The sequence below is a fragment of the Adiantum capillus-veneris genome, chromosome 14, assembly GCF_014529385.1.
Source record: "Adiantum capillus-veneris isolate H3 chromosome 14, ASM1452938v2, whole genome shotgun sequence".
Classification (NCBI taxonomy): Eukaryota; Viridiplantae; Streptophyta; class Polypodiopsida; order Polypodiales; family Pteridaceae; genus Adiantum; species Adiantum capillus-veneris.
Genome location: NC_140944.1, coordinates 12,031,553 through 12,058,698, shown reverse-complemented (window position 1 = coordinate 12,058,698; position 27,146 = coordinate 12,031,553). Strand labels below are relative to the sequence as shown.

Below are 27,146 nucleotides of genomic sequence, written 5' to 3'. Positions count from 1 at the left end.
CCCTCCACCCGAGGAAGACTGACCACCACAAAATCTAAGTTAAATGTGAAGTCTTGTACCTTCAGAGGCACCCTCTCTACTATGCCCACGGGGTAGACTGTCCTCTGGTCCGCCAATGTAACAGTGAATGGAGCAGGACGGGTAGGCTGCAGACCTAAGGCCAACATTGTAAATTCTGGCATCAGATTGATCCCAGATCCACCATCCACTATGACGCCTGAGAAATGATGCCCAAGAATAGACAGAGACGAGAACTTTTGTAGTTGGTGAGAAGAGCAGCTGGATAAGAAATCATGTAGGACTCCAAGGGCTGCACAGGTAGGTGCCCGCCACTAGGCCCTGCACCAGGATATAGAGACAGGATGATGGAAAGAATGTCACTTCGAAAATTTGCATCAAGTCGAAGCATGTCGTACAGTGACACTTGCTGAAAGGTGTTTTTCAAGATAGACTCTGCTGTAGGCTTCTCTCTTTTGATCAGATCTTGCTCCGATATCTTAAGCTTCTGCAAGTCCTCTACTGCTTCCATGAAAGCACCATCAATATCTGATAAAAGAAGAGGTAGGTTGGCACTTCGCACTACCTGCTGGCTTGTCAGCTACTAAGGGAGTTTTGACTCATTTGTGGGATTGGAGACGAAAAAATTGGACCGCCACGGAGGCTGAGACCAAGAGCAGCTCTCTGTGCCCGTGTGAGCACACCAACCGGCTCTTCCACCTGCTTCAACCCATCTCGAGAGGCAACTACAAGAGTGGAAGGCGGGGCCTGTGGAATGGTGCTTACTATGATGAGGTTAACCTTTTGGAATGTAAACTCCTGTTGGTTCTGGCTTGTGCTTGCAGATGTGGATGCACGTTGTTTTGGGCAGTCCTTACTATAGTGATCCTTAGCTTCAGGGCAGTGTCGGCAAGGAGGGGACCCTTCTGGCAACGAATATTTGCTCTGATAATGTCCATCAAAATTGGCCTGTTTGAGGAGCGAGGTGGTCTCGGCCCTTGCTGCATGGGACTGGATGCTGACGTGTAGAAACTGAAGGAGTACTAGCATGATAAAAGCTGGGGGATGCAAAGTTATTGTGCATACCTTGCATAGGAGGTGTTGTCAGCAGAGGTGGCATCGGGTTTTGATGGCCATAGGGTGAAACCATGTTGGATGCAGGTGCTAGCCCTTGTTGGAGAGAAGGACCTAGACTTTGTTGTATTTGTCATAATCCCTTCATATAGTAGAAATCCTTGTCTTCATGCCCAAACTTTTCGCAGAAGTGGCAATAAGCCCGAAGGGGACAGTCTTGTGGAGGATGTCCTGGAGAGCAACACGAGCTACACCATACCATAGCTTTAGTCTCCTGCTGAGACCGAAGCTCTTCTAGCTCTCTCTTGATTTGATCCAAATCCTCAAGGTGTGGTGGTTTCTCCTGTCTAAGAGAGATTGATTTCTCTTCTTGAAGAGCACGTAGTTTTAAGGCTTCAAGTTCTCTACGCAAAGAAGTCAATGGATCGGCAGGACTTTCCGAAAACAGAGAAGGAGTCTCTATGTGAAGGGAGGTGGTGAACAGCTTCCTAGCCCCCTCTATCCTAGTAGTAGCTACGACGAACTCCTCCAGAGTGGCGTCGGGTCGGAGACTCTCTCGGAGTTTGTGCTGAGAAGTTTTGGGAACAGCCTTCTCCACCCACTTCTTAACCATAGATTCACCGGGTTGCTGCGGAAGCTTGGCAACTAGAAACTTGGTTCTAGTCATAGGTTCTGCAAAAGTCTCCTCTGGATGGAGCACCATGTTGGCCAACTCATCCAAAACCTTTTCCTGGTAGTCACCTGGCCTGCTGCTCTCTCTCGCGCGGACCTGCTGCTGTGCTACTGTGCTGCACCAGCACGCGGACCTGCTGCTGTGCTGCATCTCTCGCGGACCTGCTGCTGTGCTGCACCAGCACGCGGACCTGCTGCACCAGCGCCCTCCTCCTGCTCCAGGCACATTACTGCTGTACAGCGCGCTGCTGTGTCACCCCAGCTGCTCAGCGCGCCCACCCCACCTGCACAGCACCCCCAGTACCCGCCTGTTGCTGCCGCTGTTATACCAACCTGCTGCTGCTGCTGAACTGTCCCCCTCCAGTCTCCCCCTCACGCAACCCCTCCTCGCTCCCGATCACACAGCCATCTCTCTCTCTCTCTCTCTCTCTCTCTCTCTCTCTCTCCCTCTCTCTCTCACACACACACACACACACACGGATACATACCCACACACACACTACACACATACACGCATACACACACATACTCCCCTTCTCCCCTCTTCTTCACAATATGAAGAGAGGGTAGCTCCGAATACAACCATGTCTTCCCCCATCATCAAGACGCCGACATCGACAATGAAGACAACCTTCATGCTCACGAACAAGAGGCTTGCACAATTGGAGAAGGACATGAAAGAATGGTGGATGGAGAGAGAGATATGGAGGGAGGAGAAAGCCACCTTCATCAAGCTATGGAACGAAGAGAAAGAGGACATGAGAGCAGAAATCCAAAACCTCAAAGAGGAGAAGGAGAGAAGGGCACGGGAGAACGAGAAGGAGAGGGAGAGATGGAGGAAAGAGCAAGAAGAGATGAAGGCACAAATCGACCTCCTTCATGCTTCCATCACATCCCTCACCCCCGAGGAAGGAGAGATTAAAGAGGAGGCTAAGGAAGCCCTCAAGGAGGAGATCACCAAAGCCCTCACCGCAAGCATTGAGGACAAATTAGAAGCCACCAAAGAAGGATGGGTCGAAGTGGTCAAAAAGAATATCAAGAAGGTAGCAAGAGAGGAAGCCCAAAAAGATGAGGTACTCATCGTACACACAACCATCGAGGAGGAGAAGATGCGACAAGCTCGCCGTCTCAATGTGCGAGTGACCGGCATCAAAGAAGAAGATGGGTCCACACCCGAGAGCGATGGGAAAGCCTTATGCAAGAAAGTGGGATACAAGGAAGAAGAGATCCCTTTCTCCAAAGTTTGGAGAGCCGGCAAAGATCCAAAGAAGAGAGCTCTCATCCTCCAATTCGCCTCCGAGGAGTCTCGAACTTCTTTCCTCCGAAAGAGGGTCATCTTGAGAGGGCTAGAAGGCCCCCCGATTTATCTTGATGATGACCTCACAAAGATGCAACAAGATCACCGCCGCACGTGCATGCCTAGAGTCCACCAAGCCCGCAAAGAAGGGAAGAAGGCAGTATATCGAGATGGTAGGGTTATCATTGATGGCAAGACCATCGCATAGGGACTCGCGGCCTGTGGGACACACGAGGAGATTCATGTCACGGTTTGGAATTGCAATGGAGACCTATGGACACACCCAGAGAGACTTGAGGAGGTGATGAGAGGTCGAGACATGATTCTACTTACAGAGACACACGAGAGCCCAGAGAGAGGGTTACCACGGATACATGGATTCCAATGGGAGTCTCTACATCGGGGATGTATGCGCCAGCACACCACTCGCGGTTCAGGAGGAGTGGCCATACTCTTTAGACAGGGGCTTCACAGCAGACTACAGATTGTTGCCCGGGACCCACAGGCCCGATACATGTGGATTCGCCTCGAGCTCTCACGAGACAGGATCGTCTACATTGCCCTTTGCTACTTTGCTCCCACAGGCTCCAGATTCGCCCCTATTGAGCAGGAGTCACCGTACGCATGCCTCACGGAGGAGATTATGGAGTACTCCACACTGGGTGAAGTCTTCCTTATGGGAGACTTCAATGCTCGTACGCGCAGTGAGCAGTGTGAGGCATATGACCACGAGGACCCAGAGGCACTACACACTCTAGATGAGGAGGCTACTATGAGAGATACAGCAGACAGAGCTCCAGTCACAGCCTACGGACGACACCTACTTCGACTTGGCTCCCAGCACCGTCTCGTTATTTATAACGGGATGGCCCAGTGGCCCACCTCAGGGGGCCTGACTTGTATGCCACATGGAGTTACAGAGGGAGGGGGGAGTACAGTCGACTATATTCTGGGACCCAGGGAGGCTACACACCTTATCACATCCTTCACCATTCCACCCATACCCATCGGAGCCGACCACACATACCTCTCTTTCTCCATCACCGGAGATACCATCCCACACAGCTCCACAGCACACACTCCACACACCACCATCCATTTCACACATGAGCTAGCCTCTCTTTACTCGGCCGAGGTCGAGCATGGCCTATGCCTCCTCCACCCATCCACACCACTCTCAGTTCTCACATCACATATCTCTTCCGTTCTCCACACTTCATCTATTAGCTCTTTTCCACACACCACTCACACAGGACGCACTCCCCCCCCCGGGACTATGCCTCAGAACCGCTGGTATGATGATGAGTGCAGAGAGTTATACCGACGCCTCCGTGCACGGCGAGCCTTAGGAGAGATCACAGAGAGAGAGGCCAGACGAGATATGAAGACGCTGACACGCCAAAAGCGGCGAGCATTCGAAGAGGCACAGGAGCTTGAGCTATACCGCCTATTCATGAGCATAGATAGCGCGACGGCATGGCGCACCCTGCGCGAGCCACGTCCGACCACAACTATTGAGGATCCACAGATATGGCATGATTATGCAGAGCGCCTTTATGAGGTGCCAGGGCAGCCTCCTATCCCACAGCCACATGAGCCACGCCCCACGTGCTCCTCCTTCTTTACAGCAGAGATGGTAGAGAGGGCCATACGCCGCATGCAGCACAGACGATCAGCTGACCACACTGGATTACAGAGTGAGCACATCATTTATGCGGCCTCCACTATAGCCCCGTTGATTGCACATGTCTTCAACCGGGCTATAGGGGAGGGCTTCCCAGAGGAGTGGACACAGCACACCATAGTGCCTATCCACAAATCTCGCGACACCTTGGACCCAGGGAACTACAGGACTATCATGATTGGCCACACGATGGCCAAGCTATATGGAGCAGTACTTGAGGCACAGCTCAGCTGCTACGCAGAGACCGAGGGTTTACGAGCTCCAAGCCAGGCAGGTTTCAGACGAGCTTTCTCCACCACTGACCACATCTTCGTTCTGCGCTGCCTCATTGATGGGGCAAAGGCACGGAAGAAGAGGCTTTACTGCTGCTTTGTGGATTTCCGCAAGGCCTTTGACACAGTCCCACGCGAGAGACTCTTCCAGCGCCTTCACAACATTGGGGTACCGACAGAGATGATTTGGGCCATATATACTCTCTACGAGAGGGTGACGGGTCGAGTTCGTTGCCCAGGCGGCTTTTCAGAGACCATTGCTAGCACCATTGGTGTTAAGCAAGGATGCCCACTCTCCCCGACACTCTTTGGGCTCTACATCGACGAGATCTCCGACTACATACTACGAGCAGGGGGAGAGGGGAGCGACTTGGCAGGTACTCCGGTCCACATCATGTTATATGCTGATGATATTGTGTTGATTTCAGAGTCACCCGAGGGCTTGCAACGCCATCTTGAGGCCTTGGACGAATTCAACACACACAAGGGGTTGACTGTGAACCTTGGCAAAACCAAGGTCATGATCTTTCACACATCCAGTGCAGTGAGGAGCGCTGCCACCTTCACAGCAGCAGGAGGACAAGTTGATGTAGTCACCTCCTATGTCTACCTTGGCATCACATTCACCAGCCTACCAGGACCCTTCACTATGAGGCAGGCTGCTGCTGACAGGCTCACCCGAGGATATGCAGCTCTGACCATGCTAGAGCGGAGATGCCACCAGGCACACTTTCAGGAGCCCCGCACGAAGGGGTGGCTTTTTGACACCTTAGTCACCCCGGCCCTGATGTACTCGGCGGCAGTATGGGCACCAGGATTGACAGCTGACCAGTGGACACAACTTGAGAGGCCACAGGTATGTATGATCTCACGCTTGCTCCGCAGCAAGAAGACAGTGCCACATGACATTATTAGAGCCGAGCTCGCCACACCACCTATGGTTGTAGAGGCATTATTCCAGACAGTCTGCTTCATCCAGAGGATGAGAGAGCTACCTCCTGACAGACTTACTCGTAGAGCATTTGAGGCAGCTATACAGCTATCAGAGAGTGGGCATGAGAGAGCTTGGTACTCACAGGTCAGAGCATGGTTTGAGGGACACGGTCTTGACATGGAGAGCCTACCACCATTCCAGTACGACCCCCACTCACCATCTGTTCACCTCTCTCGCAGTGAGAGAAACTTGGTATTGAGACAGGATCTGTGGCAGCTATACACTAGGAGAGTCTGGGAGTCACCTGGCTTGGGGACGAGGATGTCAGATTACAGAGACCAGTTTCTCACCATATTGTCTGGGGGGTTCATACAGAGACCACGCTATATGGACACATATATGCCACATGGCTCACGGGTGGCGATTGGTCAGCTGAGAGTGGCTTCACACAGGTTAGAGATTGAGATCGGGAGACATACTGGTGTTCCCAGGGAGGAGCGAGTCTGCAGAGCCTGCACAGAGGAGGTGGAGAGTGAGGAGCACTTTGTATGTAGATGCAGAGCATACACTGAGATCAGAGGCAGGTATGAGGCCTTATTCAGAGGACAGCCCACTCTCCGAGAGATCATGGACTCTCGAGATCAGAGACAGCTCGGACGTTTCTTACTAGAGATACAGAGCCATCGGGACACACTACTACAGCCACGCACAGCTACACAGACAGAGGGGAGACAGTCGCAGCTCACAGACTTCTTTCAGAGGATTGCCACCCCTACCTCACCAGATACTCAGAGAGGAGTGACACTCCCACAGGCGGAGGTGAGCCGAGCTAGACGACGACCACGAGTCACAGGCTACAGGGGCGCGAGCTCCCACCACCGACAGATCGAGGAGATCCGAGCCCGGGAGCGCCGTGCCACTGAGGAGCGAGTAGCTCAGATGAGGGCCGACCCGACAGCTTTCATCCGGGTAGCCTTGGCACCAGCCCCGCCCATGTACCACATCTTACATCCCCCCATTTGTACAGGATGGAGCTAGATAGCTTGATGCATTCTCATGATTGTACTACCTTGAGCATATAGACATGCATATACCCCTAGAGATAGAGCTCCATCCCTCCTCAGATACTCCATTACCTACATTCAGTTCAGTTTTGTATCAGTTTTGTTTCATTTGTCTTTCCGATAGACGGATGACATACACACCATGTACATTTGATTTGTCTCATAGGCCGATTTCGGCCTGACATAGACGTTAAAAATCTTTCTTTCTTTTCTTTCTTAAGACTGCCCAAGTTGCAAAATGGTTCTCTGCAAACTGACTGTACCATTTGTCTGCTAAGCCATCCAAGGTAGATGGAAAGAGTACCAAATAAGCATCTTCTCTATTAAGACCACGACCCCTACAGAGAGATACAAACCTTCTTGCATGGTCGTCAGCATCTTCTGAAGAGAGTCCTTTGAAGGTAGGAAACTTGATGTTTACCTTGGCCAAAACACTAGCCAACGCCTCCATGGCCTCTTGCTCAAGAGTCCGTTGCTCAATAGCCCGCTGTTACAAAATAGGAGAGAGCTTTACTCGGGAAAGTGACCTGGAAGATGTGGAACCGGATGGAGGAATGGGTGATGCCGTACGTGGAGGTATGGGTGATGATGTTAATGGACTTCTACTAGGTACCAAGGGTCGTCTTCTATTGTAGTACTTCAGAGGACTCAATACCGCGCTTTGACGCTCGAATGACCGCCTTGTATGTGTCATGCAGCGACCACTAATCCAACCAAGCTTTGGGCAAGAAGACCTTTAACTGGCTGAAGATAGGTCTAGACTCTACTAGAGCCAGGCTGGACCACGAGGAGGGACTAGACCAGGGACGAGGAAGGACTAGACTTGGACGAGAGCTGATTGGACTAGGGCTAGAGAGGACCAGACCAGTTGGACCAAGGCGAGAGAGGACCAGACCAGTTGGACCAGGGCGAGAGGACCAGACCAGCAGGCTACACAATGTAAGGCAAAGTAGGCAAAGCTAGAGTAAAAATCAACTAGCTTCAAGATGTACCTCAACAGAGAGTGAGACTTCAGTTGAGGTCCCACCGTGATCGCCAAAATGAGAGCACCTATAGCGCGGATAGTGTGTTGTGGTCTCTACAGTGGGTTCTACTTAGTGCAATGTGCGTGACAATCTCACTCAAAACACACTGAAAACAAAGGAACAATAGCATTAACTGAGCTCACAGAGACACAACATATGACTTGACTATCTCAAAGAACTCCAGCCCAGGACTCACACGTCTAATGGGGTGTTGAGGCTCGGATGTGCAGGGATGGTGAAGACGTGCCGTGTGTATAGACTCGCTACTCAAAACGACGACGCTGGACCATATATCTAGAAGATGATCCGATGACCCAACAGCTACTACTCATATGTACAACCATAAAGAGCCACCAACGGCTCATAAATGTTAGCCATCTAAATCTATCCCCAAACTGAGTGGTGGTGACCTAGCCATGATGTCCACTAGACCACCGTCCGTATCCCCTCCCACATGTCACTGCCCAACCAAGAGAGTCCGTCCAGTGTGAACCAGCCTAGGCCAACTGTACTAACTGTGTGTCCTGTGAAAGTGATACTGTAGCCTGCTAGGGAGTAACGTCAAATAGGTTGCTTCTCTCGAAGCTGCTGGCTTGTAGAAACGTGCAGTGATACTAAAGAATCAAGTGTTCCTCTGATGGAAGCCATAGGCCTTGGTGAACCTATAACACATCACCGAAGGGGGAAGAAATTTCCTTTGCATGAACTCGCCAATGATTCCCCCCTTCCTCTAACATCTCCCAGGTGAGACGCCCCGCCCCCTCAAAAGCACTCTGCTATGTTTGTGTCTGAAGATTTACCCTTCGAGGAGCTTCCACCAGGATGGTTACAAGAAGAGTATGCAGAGTTTCGAATCGATCAAACACCAGCCCATGATGTCTCGAAGCTCCAAGAAACTGGCAGTGATACAAAAGATTACACTTCCCACTCTTGCTGAACCTGACTTGTACTCATGTGGTGCAATTGCTTCTAGACCGGAAGCTAGCTGGAATGGGGTGTAGTTAGTGGCTGCCTTGAAGGAGGTGCGATAAGCCCAAACTCTGCCAAGGATAGCCTGAGCTCAAGACGTTGGATGCAGGTGACAAGCTTTCCTGAGAAGGGCGATCAACACTTTGTTAGTGCTCTCAGCTTGCGCATTTTCTCTAGGATAGTAAGAGCAAGATTTGCGATGAAAAATCTTGTAGTTCGTGAGGAGTGTGGAGATCAAGTCGTTGATGAAATGACTACCTCGATCACTGGTGATTTCCAGAGGGCACCCAAACCTGCAAAAAATATTTTCATACAAAAATTTTGCGACAGTGGCGACTGTACAGTCGATGGCAGCCACCACTTCGGCCCACTTTGTTGCATAATCCGTTGCTACCAGGAGATACTTACGATTGCCGGGTTGAGCAGATGGAGTAACTGGACCAACAAAGTCCAAGCCCCATCGCTCAGAGGGCAGCCACGCCATAGATACCTGTAGAGGGCGATTGGATTGCTTGCTAGGCTTGGGCGCACATTGCTGACAGACATAACAAATCTTGACATGAGCAATAGCATCTCTAAATATATAGGCCGACCGTAAGCGGGTCTGTAAGATTTTTTGCGCCGTGATGTGACTAGGGTAGTGGCCACCTATAGGACCACTGTGTGCATCCTCTAGAATGTGGTCTACTTCATGAGGGGAGACGCACCTGCGCAGCACACCATCTGCCCAGATTTGTAGAGTTGTCCGCCAATAAAAGAGAAGGGTCTAGACTTCAGGAAGAGTCTTCTTTTTTGCAATGGAGAAGCATTCTCAAGATATAGGCCAGTAGAGAGCAGATGTAACACATCTCCATACCATTCTGGGGTCGTGTCGACCTTAGAGAGATGACTATCCGGAAAGTCATCATCAACCCCAGTATCGGGCTCACCTGTATGTATGCGAGAGAGATGGTCGGCCATGACATGCCGCTTGCGTGGACTAAGAACTACTTCGAAATCGAATTCCTGGAATATCAGCAGCCATCTCCAGACTCTTCTTGCAACTTGGGGTTTAGCCAAAAGATAGCGTAGCGCATGATGATCAGTGATGATAGTGAAGTGAACCCCCAACAAGTAATGACGAAACTTTTGTAAAGAATACACCATAGCCAAACCTTCCCTTTCTGTGGTGCTGTAGTTGCGCTCTGCTTTGGTGAGTAGGCGACTTGCATAGTAAATAGGGCGATTCAGGTTGTACTCCTTACTAGCCTGAGTCAGCACAGCCCCCACAGCCAGTTGACTAGCATCAGTATGCACATGAAAAGGTAGACACCAATCTGGAGCCACTAGAATAGAGGCGTTTTTTGAGGTATGCAAATGCTTCAGCCTTAGGTTTTGACCATTGGAAGGGTACAGTAGCACTAGTAAGTCGGGTAAATGGTTGAGCCACCCATGCATACATTCGTATAAAGCTGCGATTATAGCCTGTGTGGCCCACAAAGCTCTGAACACCTTTCGAGTTCATGGGAAGTGGTAACTTCAAGATGGCCACGATCTTCTCTGGGTCAGGCGCTAAACCTTTGGCAGACACCACATGGCCTAGAAGTGTGCCCTCATTGACCAAAAACTGGCATTTGTTAGTATTGAGCTTTAGGCGTGCCTCTCTGCACCTGAGGAAGACAACAGAGAGCTCACCGAGGTGCTCCTCTAGATTTTCCACTGGGGTTGAACATTGGGCACTTGAGAAGGTCGAAAAATCGTCCATGAAGAAGCGAAGATGATCCGTAAGTAAAGGACAGAATATAAGATATACTGCTTGATTGAAGGAAGGTGGAGCATTTTTCAACCCAAACGACATCCTAGTGTAGATAAAAATACCCCACGGAGTCACAAAGGCCGTTTTCAGCTGATCACCTGGATCGATGCCCAACTCATTGTATCCACTGAACCCATACATGTCCTGCTACATCTTCTGTCACACGCTCAGTGAAAACCATATGGGATAGTTACCTTGTTCAGAGCATGGTAATCTACGCACACACGGATTTTGTTGGACTGCTTCTTAGGCGCTATCACCATGGGGGATAACCACTCAGAGTGCTCTACAGGCACAATGATCCCTGCCTCTTGTATTTTTTCAAGCTCTGACTTAACAACCTCTGCATACTTTGGGTTGAGCTTGTAAGCTCGGCCTCTGACAGGCTTAGCCCCTTCAACTAGAGGGATAGTGTGGACACCCAATTCTGGTGGGATCCCTTCCAAATCCTTGTAGGACCAAGCAAAAACATCTTTAAAAGAGTGTATAAAAGAAATTACCCGATCAAGTAATGTGGGATGCTCCCATAACCAAGTTGCTAAGAGGACGTGCTGAGGGTTGTCAGGGTCGCCCAGGTTGACTTTTTTGACCGGGTCGGGAGGTGTAACTGTGAAGGGTACTTTGGAAGTTGAGAAGTGAGCTGCCTCTTGGAGCTTCGAGACATCATGAGCTGGTGTTTGATCGATTCGAAACTCTGCATACTCTTCTTGTAACCATCCTGGTGGAAGCTCCTCGAAGGGTTAATCTTCAGAAACAGACATAGCAGAGTGCTTTCGAGAGGGTGGGGCGTCCGACCTAGGAGATGTTAGAGAAAGGGGGGATTCATTGGCGAGTTCATGCAAAGAGATTTCGTCCCCCTTCGGTGATGTGTTATAGGTTCACCAATGTCGACGGCTTCTATCAGAGGAACACTTGAATCATGGGAATCAGGGACTAACACACTTAGTTCTTCGACTGGCACACTTTCTGCTATAGGGCTTGGGACACTGGTGTTCGCCTGAGGAGTTGGGAGAGAGAGTGTTACCGGCACAGGTGAAGTTTGAGTAGAGACCACATAGCATGGCATCGAGGGGTTAGCTTCCAACCACTGCAGCACGTCTTCGTCAAACCTCTCCAGGTGGGATGGGTTGCTCAGGGTCGGGGTTGGACTGTACTGACAATGAGCTGTGATGAACCACTGGATCCATACCTCCTTCGAGCCCAATTGGTTGCATGGGGGAGACAGGAATATGTATCCACATGGCGTCGTTTTCCCAATCATGAAGTGCCTTAGTATGCCGCAATCATGGTCTACCAATAAGCAAAGGAAATCCTCCCTCCACCTGAGAAAGACTGACCACCCCAAAATCCAAGGTAAATGTGATGTCTTGTACCTTCAGAGGCACCCTCTCTACTATGCCCACAGGGTAGACTGACCTCTGGTCCGCCAATGTAGCAGTGAATGGAGCAGGACGGGTAGGCTGCAGACCTAAGGCCAACATAGTAAATTCTGGCATTAGATTGATCCAAGATCCACCATCAACTACGACGCCTCAGAAATGATGCCCAGAATAGACACAGTGAGACGAGGACTTTTGTAGTTGGTGAGGGGAGCAGCTGGATAAGAAATCATGTAGGACTCCAAGGGCTGCACAGGTAGGTGCCCGCCACTAGGCCCTGCACCGGGATATAGAGATTGGATGATAGAATGGGTGTCACTTCGAAAATTTGTATCAAGTCGAAGCATGTCGTACAGTGACACTTGTTGAAAGGTGTGTTTCAAGATAGACTCTGCTGTAGGATTCTCTCTTTTCATCATATCTTGCTCTGATATCTTAAGCTTCTTCAAGTCCTCTACTGCTTCCATGAAAGCACCATCAATATCTGATAGAAGAAGAGGTAGGTTGGCACTTGGCACTACTTGCTAGTTTGTCAACTACTAAGGGAGTTTGACTCATTTGTGGGACTGGAGACGAAAAAATTGGACCGCCACGAAGGCTGAGACCAAGAGCAGCTCTCTATGCCTGTGTGAGCACACCAACCGGCTCTTCCACCTGATCTCGAGAGGCAACGACAAGAGTGGAAGGCGAGGCCTGTGGAATGGTGGCTACTGTGATAAGGTTAACCTTTGGGAATGTAAACTCCTACTAGTTCTCGCTTGTGCTTGCAGATGTGGATGCACGTTGTTTTGGGCAGTCCTTACTATAGTGATCCTTAGCTTTAGGGCAATGTCGGCAAGGAGAGTACCCTTCTGGCAACGGACATTTGCTTAGATAATGTCCATACTCCCCGCACTTGTCGCAAAAAAATTGGCCTATTTGAGGGGCGAGGTGGTCTCGACCCTTGCTGCATGGGACCAGATGCTGACATGTAGAAGCTTTGGGGAATTGAAGGAGTACTAGCACCATAAAAGTTGGGGGATGGAAAGTTGTTGTGCATACCTTGCATAGGAGGTGTTGTCAGCAGAGGTGGCATCGGATTTTCATGGCCATAGGGTGAAACCATGTTGGATGCAGGTGCTAGCCCTTGTTGGAGAGAAGGACCTGGACTTTGTTGTATTTGTCATAATCCCTTCATATAGTAGCAATCCTTGTCTTCATGCCCAGACACTTTGCAGAAGTGGCAATAAGCCCGAAGAGGAAAGTCCTGTGGAGGATGTCCTGAAGAGCGACACGAGCTGCACCATACCATAGCTTTAGTCTCCTGCTGAGACCGAAGCTCTTCTAGCTCTCTCTTGATTTGATCCAAAGCCTTAAGATGTGGTGGTTTCTTCTGTCTAAAAGAGATTGATTTCTCTTCTTGAAGAGCACATTGTAGTTTTAGGGCTTATAGCCACTTCTCTATGTGAAGGGAGGTGGTGAACAGCTTCCTAGCCCCCTCTATCCTAGTAGCAACTGTGACGAACTTCTCCAGGGTGGCGTCAGGTCGGAGACTCTCTCGGAGTTTTTGCTGAGAAGTTTTGGGAACAGCCTTCTCCACCCACTTCTTAACCATAGATTCACTGGGTTGCTAAGGAAGCTTGGCAACCAGAGACTTGGTTCTAATCATAAGTTCTGCAAAAATCTCCTCTGGCTAGAGCACCATGTTGGCCAACTGATCCAAAACCTTTTCCTGGTAGTCATCTCGCTTGAATGCTGCATAGAACTGTTGTCTTAAGGCTACCCAAGTTGCAAAATGGTTCTCTGCAAACTGATTGTACCATTTGTCTGCTAAGCCATCCAAGGTAGATGGAAAGAGTGCCAAATAAGCATCTTCTCTATTAAGACCACGACCCCTACAGAGAGATACAAACCTCCTTGCATGGTCGTGAGCATCTTTTGAAGAGAGTCCTTTGAAGGTAGGAAACTTGATGTTTACCTTGGCCAAAACACTAGCCAACGCCTCCATGGCCTCTTGCTCAGGAGTCCGTTGCTCAATAGCCCGCCGTAACAAAATAGGAGAGAGCTTTACTCGGGAAGGTGACCTGGAAGATGTGGAACCAGATGGAGGAATGGGTGATGCCGTATGTGGAGGTATGGGTGATGATGTTGATGGACTTCTACTAGAGACCGAGGGTCGTCTTCTGTTGTAGTACTTCAAAGGACTCAGTAGTGCGCTTTGACGCTTGAATGACCGCCTTGTATGTGTCATGCAGCGACCACCAATCCAACCAAGCTTTGGGCAAGAAGACCTTTAACTGGCTGAAGACAGGTCTAGACTTTACTAGACCCAGGCTAGACCACGAGGAGGGACTAGACCAGGGACGAGGAAGAACTAGACCTAGATGAGAGTTGATTGGACTAGGGCTAGAGAGGACCAGACCACTTGGACCAGGGTGAGAGAGGACCAGACGAGTTGGACCGGGGGGAGAGAGGACCAGACCAGCAGGCTACACAGTGCAAGGCAAAGTAGGTGAAGCTCGATAAAAACCAACTAGCTTCAAGATGTACCTCAACAGAGAGTGAGACTTCAGTTAAGGTCCCACCGTGATCGCCAAAATGAGAGCACCTGTAGCGCGGATAGTGTGTCGTGCTCTCTACAATGGGTGCTACTCAGTGCAATGTGCGTGACAATCTCACTCAAAAACAGACTGAAAACAAAGGAACAATAGACAACAGCTGAGCTCACAGAGACACAACAGCAGACCACAACATATGACTTTGCTATCTCAAAGAACTGATACAGACTGGCGTAGCAGCACACTCAACTCCAGCCCAAGACTCACAGGTACAATGGGGTGTCAAGGCTCAGATGTGCAGGGATGGTGAAGACTACTGTGTGTATAGACTTGCTACTCAAAACGAAGACGCTGGACCATATATCTAGAAGATGATCCGATGACCCAGCAACTACTACTCATAGTTATAACCATAAAGAGCCACCAACGGCTCATAAATGTCAACCATCTAAATCTATCCCCAAACTGAGTGGTGGTGACCTAGCCATGATGTCCACTAGACCACCGTCCGTATCCCCTGCCACGTGTCACTGCCCAGCCAAGAGAGTCCGTCCAGTGTGAACCAACCTAGGCCAACTGTACTAACTGTCTGTACTGTGAAAGTGACACTGTAGCCTGCTACACTCTGTTATGTTTTCTTTTGGAGTGAGGTTTCACGCATATTGCACTGAGGAGCACCCACTCTAGACAACACGACACACTATTCTTGCTACACATACTCTCACTTTTGCTTGAGAGGGTACGAATAGTGGAGGTGCAAGACTTCGATTCGGTAATCAAGGTTGATGCTTGCTATGGTAGTATTGCAGAGGACTCCGTATTGGGCTTTCTCGATCTTTGGATTTCCTTGTATGTGCCATGCAGTAGCAACAAACCCACCCAAACTTTGAGCGCACGAAGACCGAGAACTTACAGGACACTAGATCATACTCGACTAGACCACTCTGCTAGACCAAGGCGAGTGACTAGACCACTCGCTAGACCACGACAAGTGACTAGACCACTCAGCTGGATCAAGACAAGAGACTAGACCAATTGGTGGAGGGCTAAGCTGGACTAGACCAGCTAGACCAAGCTGGTCAAGACAAGACGAAGCTGGACTAGACCAAGGTCGTCAAGGCGAGGCGAAGCTGGACTAGACCAAGCTAGAGCAGAGTAAGAGATTGGGACATGCAAGGGGCTTAAATCAGCTTAGCTCCTTCACCTGTACGCTCAATGGAGTGAGACTTCACTTGAGATCTTGTGGCAGGAAACCTGTAGCGGGGCTACAGTGCCACTTGCACGGGACAGGTAGTTACAATTATAGTCGATGGTCGATTTTCCACACAGACATGGGCCAGTACAGTGGACTATGTTATGACACAGCCAAGCTTTGTCCCTTGCATTCAGCATTTCACAATGGGAGCCAGGCCAGTGCGTGTAGCAGTGGATCATGCTCTCTTGACAGTATCCGTTTCATTTCAGTATAGTACAACCCAGACATCAGGAGGCAGGTCACACACCCGTTATACATATACACCAGAGACTGATTCCGTTTATAGAGAGGAGATTTGGGACCGTCTATGGGAAGGCACAGCTGGCACAACTGGTACAGGCCTCTCAGTGGAGGAGTGCACCACTCTACTGACTAACACACTGCATGGTGGTGCATACGTGGCATACCCACACGCTCAGCCGGACAGGAGACGACATTCTGGGAGCATGCCCTAGAATAGTTGGTATGATGAGGAGTGCAGAGAGATGAGAGCCCAGCTTCAGAGGGATCTTCTTTTAGGAGTCATCACTTACAAACAGTTTCGGATTGCTTCTTGACGCCTTGTGCGACGGAAGAAGCGAGCTTACATTGCTCAGATGGAGCTAGACTTATATCAGATGTTCTTGAGTAGGGACTCAGGAGAGGCATGGCGACTCTTTCATGAGCACTCCCCTCCCCCAGTGATTACTTCACCTGGTGTGTGGAGCCAATATATGAATCGTTATATACGGTTCCTGGACACGAACCCCTTCCAGACCGTACAGAGCTATGCCCATCTACGAGCACCTTCTTTACCACTCAGATGGTACAGAGGGCCATTGACAGAATGAGAACCGGGAGGGCATATGATCATGACGGTCTAGTAGCGGAGCACTTCATACATGCTAGGGATATGTTGATGGAGGTTCTTGCAGTGTTGTTCAATCGTGCCATGTGTGAGGGGTTACCTGAGACTTGGAGGTTGTCTACTATCGTGCCTATCTTCAAGGCTGGTGATCCTACAGAGCCTGGGAACTACCGCACTATTATGGTTGGACACACATTGGCACGGTTGTATGCATCCATTCTTGAGCAGCACTTGAGTGATTGGGCAGAGGGTGAGGGTGTACGAGCAAAGGGTCAAGCCGGTTTCAGGAGGGGTTTCTCCATTATGACACTCAGAGCCATCATTGAGGAGGGCAGGTCACATGGGAGGTGGATTTATTGTAGCTTTGTGGAGTTCCGCAAAGCATTTGACATGGTACCGAGAGCTCGATTGATGCGCAGACTGCGGGAGATGCGGGTGCCCATAGAGTTGATTTGGGGGACTATGGCTTTGTACAGATCAATGATGGGACATGTATGCACTCCGGAAGGGGTATCTGATTTAGCTCACGCTACTATTGGGGTGAAACAGGGCTTCCCATTGTCTCCTACTCTATTTGGTATGTATGTTGATGAGGTGTCTGATTACATTGACAGAGAGGGTGAGAGAGGTGCCCAACTGGGAGGGATGTGGATCCCATTATTGTTGTATGCTAAAGATATTGTGTTGATATCTGACTCACCAGAGGGTATGCAACGACATTTGGATGCACTACACAGTTTTGAAGAGGATAGTGGATTATGTGTAAACCTTGGTAAAACCAAGGTTATGGTGTTTAACACCACACCACAAGGATCAGGAGATCAACACCTACTTTCACGTATGGTCAGAAGATTGTGGAGTATACAGATGCATACACTTACCTCGGAGTAGTCTTTATTGGGCCGAGATTTTCTTTGAGAAGAGTAGCAGAGACTAGACTGACTAGAACTTATGCAGCTTTGGGAGGATTAGAGAGGATGTGTTCGCAGGTTCAGTTCCAGGAACCTAGGACAAAGTTATGGCTCTTTGATACTTTGGTTGTTTCTACTATGCTATATGGGGTGCAGGTTTGGGGACCTTCGTAGGCCAGGAAGGCTGGACACGTATAGAGAGGCCCTTGGTATCTATGATCTCTCGGCTGATTAGAGCCAAGGCCTCCGTACCGCATGATATCATTCAAGCGGAGTTAGCTACCCCCCCTATGGAGATTGAGGCGCTTACCAAATCAGTCTCCTTTGTACACAGCCTATGGGATACTACCAGAGATAGATATGCCAGGTTGGCCCTAGAGTCCTCCAGACAATTAGCTCTACAGGGGGATACATCATGCTAGTATGCACAAATGACATCATGGTTTCAGACACATGGCTTCACCATGGACAGGCTGCCTCCTTTTCAGTACTCTCTACAGGCACCCTTGATGTCTCTAACACGGGTGGAGATCACTAGACTCATTCATCAGGATCTGATTCAGCTCGACACGAGGAGGACATGGATAGAGCCGATAAAAGAATTGGGCACGAAGATGGCTTTCTATAGAGAACATCTTCTCCACCTCACAGAGGACGGGTTTGTGATTCGACCTAGCTATATGGACACACATCTTTCTCATGGTTTGCGTTGTGCCATTGGCCAGATACTCACATCGGCTCGAGATTGAGACTGGCAGTTTCAGAGGGATACCAGCAGATAGCAGGATATGCCGCTTATGTCATCTAGAGCCACAGACAGTTACATTACATATGCCATTGCACAGTGTACTATGAGATACAAGGCCGTTTCCATTGTCTATTCAGAGAGAGTTTTGGGCCTCTATCTAGGGTCATGAGTTATGAGGATCAGAGATGTCTTGGACTGTATCTACTTGAGTTACACAAGCATAGAGACACTTTACTAAGGAGAGCCGGAGAGAGACAGTCCCAGAGACAGATTACAGATTTCTTTAAACTAGATATTGGGCACCTAGAGGAGCAGCCAGAGGAGCAACCACCATTGCAGAGCTTTGCCTGCACTCATACTACCACTAATGGAATTCTCATAGACCGAGCATTGGAGCTAGGGAGATCTAGAAGACCGCGATTGAGGAGAGGAGCTACACAATATAGACGGAGACTACAGCAGAGGATTCGAGCCATACTTTCGCGACGACCATAGTGCGGATGAGGATGGATATCTACCATATCTATCTTTCCCCCCCGCCTTCTCTCATTGGAGTACACAATGTACTGGGCACCTTGTATTAGCTGGCACATCCATACAGTCCCAGTTTGTAGTAGTTGTATTTTGTTTCGGTTCTTTTTTATTCTGGACATGGTATCAGATTCACTATGTTGTAACAGCTTGGTCTCATATGTCATTTTGGCCTTTTGAAGATGTTAATATATCATTTCATTTCATTTTCATTTCTCTCTCTCTCTACTATTGGGGTGAAGCAGGGATGCCCACTTTCTGCGACTTTGTAGGGATTGTATATTGATGAAATTGCTAACTATATTGAGACTGCAAGGGATAGAGGAGCAGCACAATTGTCAGGTACATGAATACCTCTATTGCTTTATACCGATGATATTGTGCTTATTTCACACTCTCCAGAGGGTATGCAAAGACATCTAGATGCGTTAAATTCTTATGTGCATGACAGTGGGCTATCAACCTTGGCAAAACCAAGGCGATGCTACTCAATACTACAACGCAATGGGTCAGGAGATCAGCACCTATTTTACATATGGAAAGGAGATAGTAGAGTATGTAAATTCTGATATATAATTTGGTGTTGTATTTAGAGGACCTACTTTCTCTATGAGAGGTGCTGCAAAGGTGAGATTGACGAGGGATATGCAGCATTAGGAGGACTATCAGGGTGGTCGCTTGGCCCCAAAGACTGGTGCCCCTTTCGATATTTCTTTTTCATTAATCATTCCAAAGTACAACTCCCGTGGGTCCTGGGCTCTCAGGCTCTGCGTCCTTGGGTTCCTTTTATTCTTACAAAGGGACGCCAAATGCAGAGCCCCAAAAGCAGTTAGACTCAAAAACAAGGGATCCCAAAAGCAATTGGCTCCAAAAACTGCCAAAAAAAACAGCCAGCACAAAATATGGAATTCCGTACAGCCCTGCCACGTCATCAGCCAGCGTGAAGTGCAAAAATCTGTACAATCTGCCACGTCATCAGTTTGCCCATGGGTGGTCATGCCACGTCATCAGTTGTGACAACGACATCAACAGAGGCTCCATGAGAGGATCAGGACTATTCTAGCACGATATGGGAGACGCCTAGTACGACTATTTACAGAGGCGGACATTGATGAAGCTCTTCTGCGACCAATGCAATACTTTCTTGGACAACGCCCAATGCCGGGCATCCTAGGGCATTGACGACGATATTGATGATCTTAGTCTGACGATCTTAGTCTTTTAATTTAGTCTTTCACTTTACTTCATTTTATTTTTGTACCCAGACATTGGATTAGATCCATAAGGATTGTATCAATTTGCTCTCATAGGTCATTTTGGCCTTTTCAAGACGTTTAATATAACATTTCATTTCATTTCTCTCAAGCGAGCCCCCGTGCATGGGCACACACAATTCTGCCATTTGGGTAAGGTCAGTTAAGAAGATCCACTTGGTGATATTCTTTTTCTTTTAAAAAACGAGCGGATAAACCAGAAATTCAACAAAACAAACAGTACATACTTATCTGAAATTTGGTATCCATTAAAATTACCTGTGAGTTTCAAGAACACAATGATACTTGCTCCAAGGAACTGCCATGAGGAATTTGGGTAGTGCAAGTGCATTTTCTACAAGAGAATGCCTTCGCTGCCAAAGCAAGTGCTTTTGCGCCTCGGTGGGGGAGGTGATTACATCTATCCAATGTACACACACTTCTGAGATTCAATATGTTGTCACGGAATAGTGAGGCTGTTTTGAAGGGGGTGTGTGCATGGGTGTTTGGGGTGGGGTGAGGGGGGAGATTCGGAAATAAAACTAGTAGTAAATTACAGTTCGCATGTCATACACCTGAATTTGTTATGATTGTGTCCAACAAATCTATTTCCTCATCTGTTGGAGTTGGAGGGTCATTCTCCTCATCTGTCCACGCAGAAAACAAATCTGGTAAATATTGAGTAGTTAATATGTTATATTGTTTTATACATTTGTGAAATACAAAATACAAAACCATGTTGTACCCTGTTTCAGTATTTGGTCCTTGAGTTTTTCACACAAGATACGTTAAATCTGTTTGGGCAAGGCATCTTTAGCAACGTACACTCGCATTCTTGCCACCATGAAGCACCAAAGAAGGTCGAAAAATCATTCATGATGATTCTCAGATGCTCTCAAAAGGGTAGAATACTGAGCAGTAGAGAAGGTTGAAAATAGTCCATGAAGATTCGGTGATTTTGTGAGTCGTGGCCAGAAGATGACGTAGACCATGCGATCGAGGGCAAGCGGGGCATTCTTCAGCCTGAATGGCATCTTTGTGTGAATGAAAGTACCAGATAGAGTCACAGATGCCATCTTGATTTGGTCATTTGGGTGGATGGCCACCTGATTGTAGCCACTAAATCCATTCATAAAACGGTGCATTGCATGCCCATCCACATTCTCCGAGACTCTTTCGGAGAACGGTGTTTGAAACCCATCTTGGATAGTGGCCTTGTTCAGAACTCTGAAGTCAACACAAACACATAATTTGTTGGATTGCTTCTTGGTGGCTATCACCATAAGGGATAGCCACTCAGAATGCTCCACAATAACAATGATACGTCTAGCATCTTGTCTAATTCTAATTCTTGCTTTACTGTGATTGCATACTTGATTCAGCTTGTAGGCCTGACCTTTGACTAGTTTAGTTCCATACGAGAGGGCTAGTATGGCCTTCCAGATCATGTAAGTCCAAGCATGAACATATTTGAAGAATTGCATAAAAGAGACTACTTGATCTACCGCCAAGGTTGACCTCCTTGACTGGGTTGGGAGGCGTGGCTAATCGATAGTCCAAGAAGAAGCAACTTCTTGGAGCATAGACACATCATGAGCTGGTGTCTAATCAATGGAAAGTCGGCATATGCTAAGTGCTTCCTGCAGTCAGCCGGTGGGAATTTCCTCAAAGGTTAAGCCTTCTCACACATGTGTTGCTTTGAAAAAAGGTTTATCTACAGGAGAGATGTCATGTGAGGCTAATAGATGAAAAGGTGACTTCTTTCCTCTTCTTTGATCCTGCATGGGCTCGCCCAGACCTAGAGCTTCCACTGTAGTAGGCATGGCTACTGCTACATGTGAACCTACATCTAAGCCAGGGGCAAAAGTCTCAAGGTCAGGTGGAAAACTTGCACTAGCTACTGATTGAGGCCTCTAGGAGTATCTATAGGAATAGAGTAAATAAAAACAGCATAGCAGTGCTGGACTCTGTAGCAGCAAACCACTCCAAAAGGTCTTGTTCAGGTAAACCTAGTGGAGGCTGGTTGAGTTGGGGAGCTGACTCTACTGATAAAGAACTACAGTGAGCAAGGGTCCATGCCACCCTCAAGAAAAAGGCCTCATTAGGGACACAAGGGTGTGGATCCAGGCTTCATTTCCCGAGTCGAACAGTGCTTTAGTATGTGTGAGCCAAAGTCTTCCAACGAGTAGAGGGAACTGTCCTTCCACTTGTGGAAGGCGCACCACCACAAAATCCAAGTTGAAAGTGAAATCTTGTACCTGCAAATGCACCTTGTCAATGATGCCCAAAGAGTAGACCGTCCTCTGGTCAGCCAAGGTGGCTATAAAGGCAGCTGGTTTAATAGGTTGGAGACCCAAGACTAGCATGTTGAATTCACATTAAGGTTGACTCCAAACCCGCCATCTACATTGATACCAGAGAATTGCCTTCCAAAGATAGATACTGTAAGACAAGGGCTCTTGTAATCCGCAAGGGGAGCAATCTAATCCTCCCCTAGCCCCTACCTAGTAATGCCTAGTCCAATTCCTGCTGGTCTATTGAAGATGCCTGAAGTTTGTCGGCCTCATCTATTGCAACTTTGCTGCTGTCAGGATCCCGCTTTGTTTTGGCAAATTTCCATTCAAAGCCTCTATTTGCTTGAAGTTTGTCAACCTCATCTATTGCAACTTTGCTGTTCTCAAGGTCCCATTCAAATCCTCCACTTTTGACAAATTTCCCATTCAAAGCCTCCACTTTTGCACTGAACCCTGCTTCTTTCTCTTTCAGCTCATTCCATCTAGCTTCATTTTCTCTCGCTCAAAGATGCCAAGACAACACTCAATGTTGTGGCCTTTGTGCTGACACATATTTCTGTTTCTTTAAGCTCTGACACTCACTTAAGTATTCTCTAAATCCAACATCACGGCACTAGTATCCTATCAGCAATACCTACTTCTCTCTCCACACTAAATGGAATATACGCAGAGTACATATCAGTAGTGTTCTTGCAGAGTCAGTACATAGCTTACCACCACTCTCTGAGACAGTGAGTGGTCTTGTGGCGGGCAACCTATAGTAGGGCTACAATGTCACTTGACAGGCACTTACAGTTGGTCTTGGGTTCACACTTGGTGGACTCTAACCTGGGCAGTAACATGTGGTAGATACACGAATGGTGGTCTAGTGGACACCGTGGCCAATTCACCACCACCACACTTCAGAGATAGACATAGCTAGAATGTAAGGGATATTTTGTTAATTGTTGGCTGCTCTTTACGGTTGTATATATGCGTAGTTGGTTCTAGTTGTCAGATCCATCATAGTTTCTATGAGTTTAGAGTCTTTTGTCTAGTGTCTAGCGCCGCACATCTGCACTCTCCCTGCATAGTTGGAGCCTCGACACCCCCATTTACCTATGAGTCCTAGGCTTGAAGCTGAGTGTGCTGCCAGCCAAATTCTCTATTGGTTTCATGAGTTAGTCGAGTTCCATTGGGTTCCGAGTGTGCTGTTGTGTCTTTTGAGTTTGCTTGTTCCATTGCTCTATAGTGTTTTCATTTTGTTAGAGTGAGATTTCATGCATATTGCACTAAGGAGCACTCACATTAGAGAATAGAGAGCACAACACACTTTTCCTACTACAATATCCTACATCCTCATCATTGGCAATACATCATTCCAAAACATACGGGGAGGGGTACAATCACATGAGGGCTAAGGAGGTGTACAATGGAGAAAGTATACAATGGTGATCATCCCATGAACTCTCCATGGGTCTCTCCAGTATGGCCTAAATGTCTTCCATAGTCAACTCTTTGGGGGGCGTGCTCCGTAGCCTCCGATGTAGACCTACGATGTGAAAATCCTTGCATCCTTGGGTGTCATGAGAGGCCAAGCATGATGTCTCGATCAAGAAGGATGTCCCAATGAGGGTGTGACTGGGAAAATGATCTATGAGACGAGAAATTACGAGTTAGGTCTTCGAGCGAGCTCAATGGAGTGAGCTTTGGAGCGAGCTTTTTTTTCTTTCTTTTTTTTGGCCGCCCTCCCTAGCTCTCCTTCCTCCTCTTGCCGCCCATGTGCCTCCTCCCCTCCACTTGCTTCTCCTCCTCAGCCTCCTCCTCCAACATCCTCCCTCCCCTCCACCTTCTTCCTCCATCTCCTCCTCTAGCCGCCATCCTCCTCCTCCTTACTCATCACTCATCCCTCTCCTCTACCTCATTCCTCCCTCTCTCTTCTCTCTCTCTCTCTCCCCTCTTGTCCCCCCATGTCTCTCTTTCTCTCTCCCCCACTACCCTCCCCCTCCCCTTCCCCCTATCTCTATCTCTCTCCCTCCCTCTCCCTCTCCTCTACCTCATTCCTCTCTCTCTCTCTCTCTCTCTCTCTCTCTCTCTCTCTCTCTCTGTGTGTGTGTGTGTGTGTGTGTGTGTGTTCTTCCTCAGACCCTCTCTCTTCTCCTTTACCACACTAATCCCCATACCGCCCCCCACATTGCAATATGGTTTTCTAACCCCTACAACCCCCCCCCCCCCCCCCCCCCCCTCTTCCCCCCTTCTCTCTCTCTCTCTCTCCATCTGCTGCTCCTATCCTCTCTCTTCTCCTCTACCCCACTAATCCCTATCCCTCCCCCCACATTGCGATGTGGTTTTCTATCAAATTGAACCAAAAGAAAACAATTACTCTAAGTTGGGTGTATGTTCACGCTATCGCATGCTAAAATCATTTAGGCTTCAATGTTCGCTCTCTCTCTCTCTCTCTCTCTCTCTCTCTCTCTCTCTCTCTCTCTCTCTCTCTCTGTGTGTACATATCTAAAACCAAATAGATTAAAACAAAGATAGAGAGTGGAGACTAATAAATGACCCAAATAACTTTATTTATTTGATGACGTTGAGTTACAATATAACAGCTAAACATTGTTGTGTACACAATTATCTTGGTCCCTCATCACATGTCCTCCCATGTCTCTCTCTCTCTCTCTCACAATCTGCCTCATGTGTCCTCTCTCTTTCCCTCTCTCCTCACTATCACACACTACCACCTCCCCACATCTCTCTCTCCCAGCAGGCGATCTTCTCTTGGCACCTTCACTTTCTACAAAGAGGCTTCACTTAACACTAGATTGAGGCGGTCTTCTTACCGGATTGAAAGAGATGCTTCATATGCCAACCATTGCTTTTTGACGGCCATGACACGGTACGGTGTCTATACTAAGTACATTCATTTTGGGGTGGATGTTGCCAACGGCATTTGCCAGTTCAAAAAGAAGTTAGTCTACAAGTTGGGATTCAGCTTCTCTGTAGAGATGGAAATGGAACCTTTTCAAAGGGTTGGAGAATGTAAATGGAACAGGCAATATTTTTGCTTATTCTGAATAGGCAAGGACTTGGCGGAGCTGAGCACCGGGCGAAGGTGATAGCCGATGGAGCACTGATCGAAGGAAAATCTCGCACGCACCCATCAGCCAGCTCGTCGACAATGGCCTTCTCCTCACCATTGCCTAAACCAGCGCGCAGCCCCGTGTTAATGCGAGATGGAGGGTGACGAAGAAGAGGAGTACTCTCTCTCAGATGGGAAAATTTCATTCTCTCGCTGGCGATCCAGCAGCACATCGCAGCCCCGTGTGAGACCCCAAGTCCGCCGTCTTCCTGTCTGCGGCCTCGCTGAACCCTGGCTCCTTCTACACGTTGCTCAACCTCGACCCCGATGCCTACAATCCTTCAACCCTTGTGGTCGAAGATGATGGCGGAGCACACGTCGAAAGAGACGGCTCACCAGCGTGTGAAGGTGATGGCCGACTGTGGCGTGCGAGAGGGGCTCACAAAATACAAAAATAAAAAAAGGAACAATAGCGATATCGCTATTGCTTCCTTTATTTTGGTCTTAAAAAAAGCCAAAAAAAGGCAGCAATAGCGATATCACTATTGCTCCTTTTTTTTTTGCTGCTCACGTTAAGCCAGGCACTCTATTCTATTATCAAATTCATCACTTCATTGTTACATTATCAAGTGTTTGTAAAGGTGTATAGTTTAGCAAATAAAAGAGGTGTGATTCTTATGCAAAGGTTTTCAAAGCATTCTCAGGCTTGAGTTGCTTCCCCATTATTCTAATAAAGAACCCTACTTTTAATTCCATGCATGCACCATCCAAATTGACAATGGCACATTGCTCTATGGTTGGAAGTTACTAATGCAATTGGTCTTTACTGAATACAGCTGGTTCCAAATATTCAACAAAAAAGAGGTGCAATGAGAGAGTCAAGTATCCAAGGTCTAATGTGATGCTTTCTTTGAGAGAGAGAGAGAGAGAGAGAGAGAGAGAGAGAGAGAGAGAGAGAGAGCATAGCCCAATATTAATTACTTTCAAGAATGTGAGATTTTAAAAAAACGATATGAAAAAAACGGTGACACGTGGATAGCTGAGAGGCAAGACAAAGCAGAATTTCTCGTAAGCAAAATTTCTCAAGAGGGAGAGTTTCTCACTCACATTTTATAGATCGATATATGTGGCGAACAAACAACAGAGAGGCTCGAAACCCAATTGTCCATAGCATTAGGAAGAACCCATAACATATGCAAGTCATGTACCCAAAAAAAAGGATGTCTTCCCTCCCTATGCTCGCCCCACCAACTCGCCCTCCCTATGCTCGCCCCACCACCGGCAACTCGCCCTCCCTATGCTCTCCCCCGTCAAACTGGCGTGCGCATAGCAAAACTCTCCCCAGCAAAACTGGCATGCGTTGCACTTCGGAAACGAGAGAGAGAGAGAGAGAGAGAGAGAGAGAGAGAGAGAGAGTAGGTGAAGGTCACAAGCCTAAAATTTCTTTGTACGATGCAATAGTTTTGGATATTGGGAACACTCTTCTTCAACAATCCAAAAGAACGGCATATACAGAGGGTAAGTATATAGGAAGCGGACCAAGCATAAGC

The 27,146-nt window shown here is 48.2% G+C and overlaps 1 protein-coding gene across 2 annotated transcripts in view; it reads right to left on the bottom strand.

The window, feature by feature from the left end:
* Positions 1-27,146, bottom strand: part of LOC147441905 (uncharacterized) — a 190,710-nt gene that overhangs the window by 73,145 nt on the left and 90,419 nt on the right. For both annotated transcript variants that reach the window (XM_086528304.1, XM_086528303.1), the window contains 2 exons: positions 20,820-20,891; positions 20,524-20,665 (listed from right to left, as the gene is read on the bottom strand). In XM_086528304.1, coding sequence (XP_086384430.1) covers positions 20,524-20,665; positions 20,820-20,891 — 214 coding nt within the window. The remainder of the gene's footprint in view (positions 1-20,523; positions 20,666-20,819; positions 20,892-27,146) is intronic.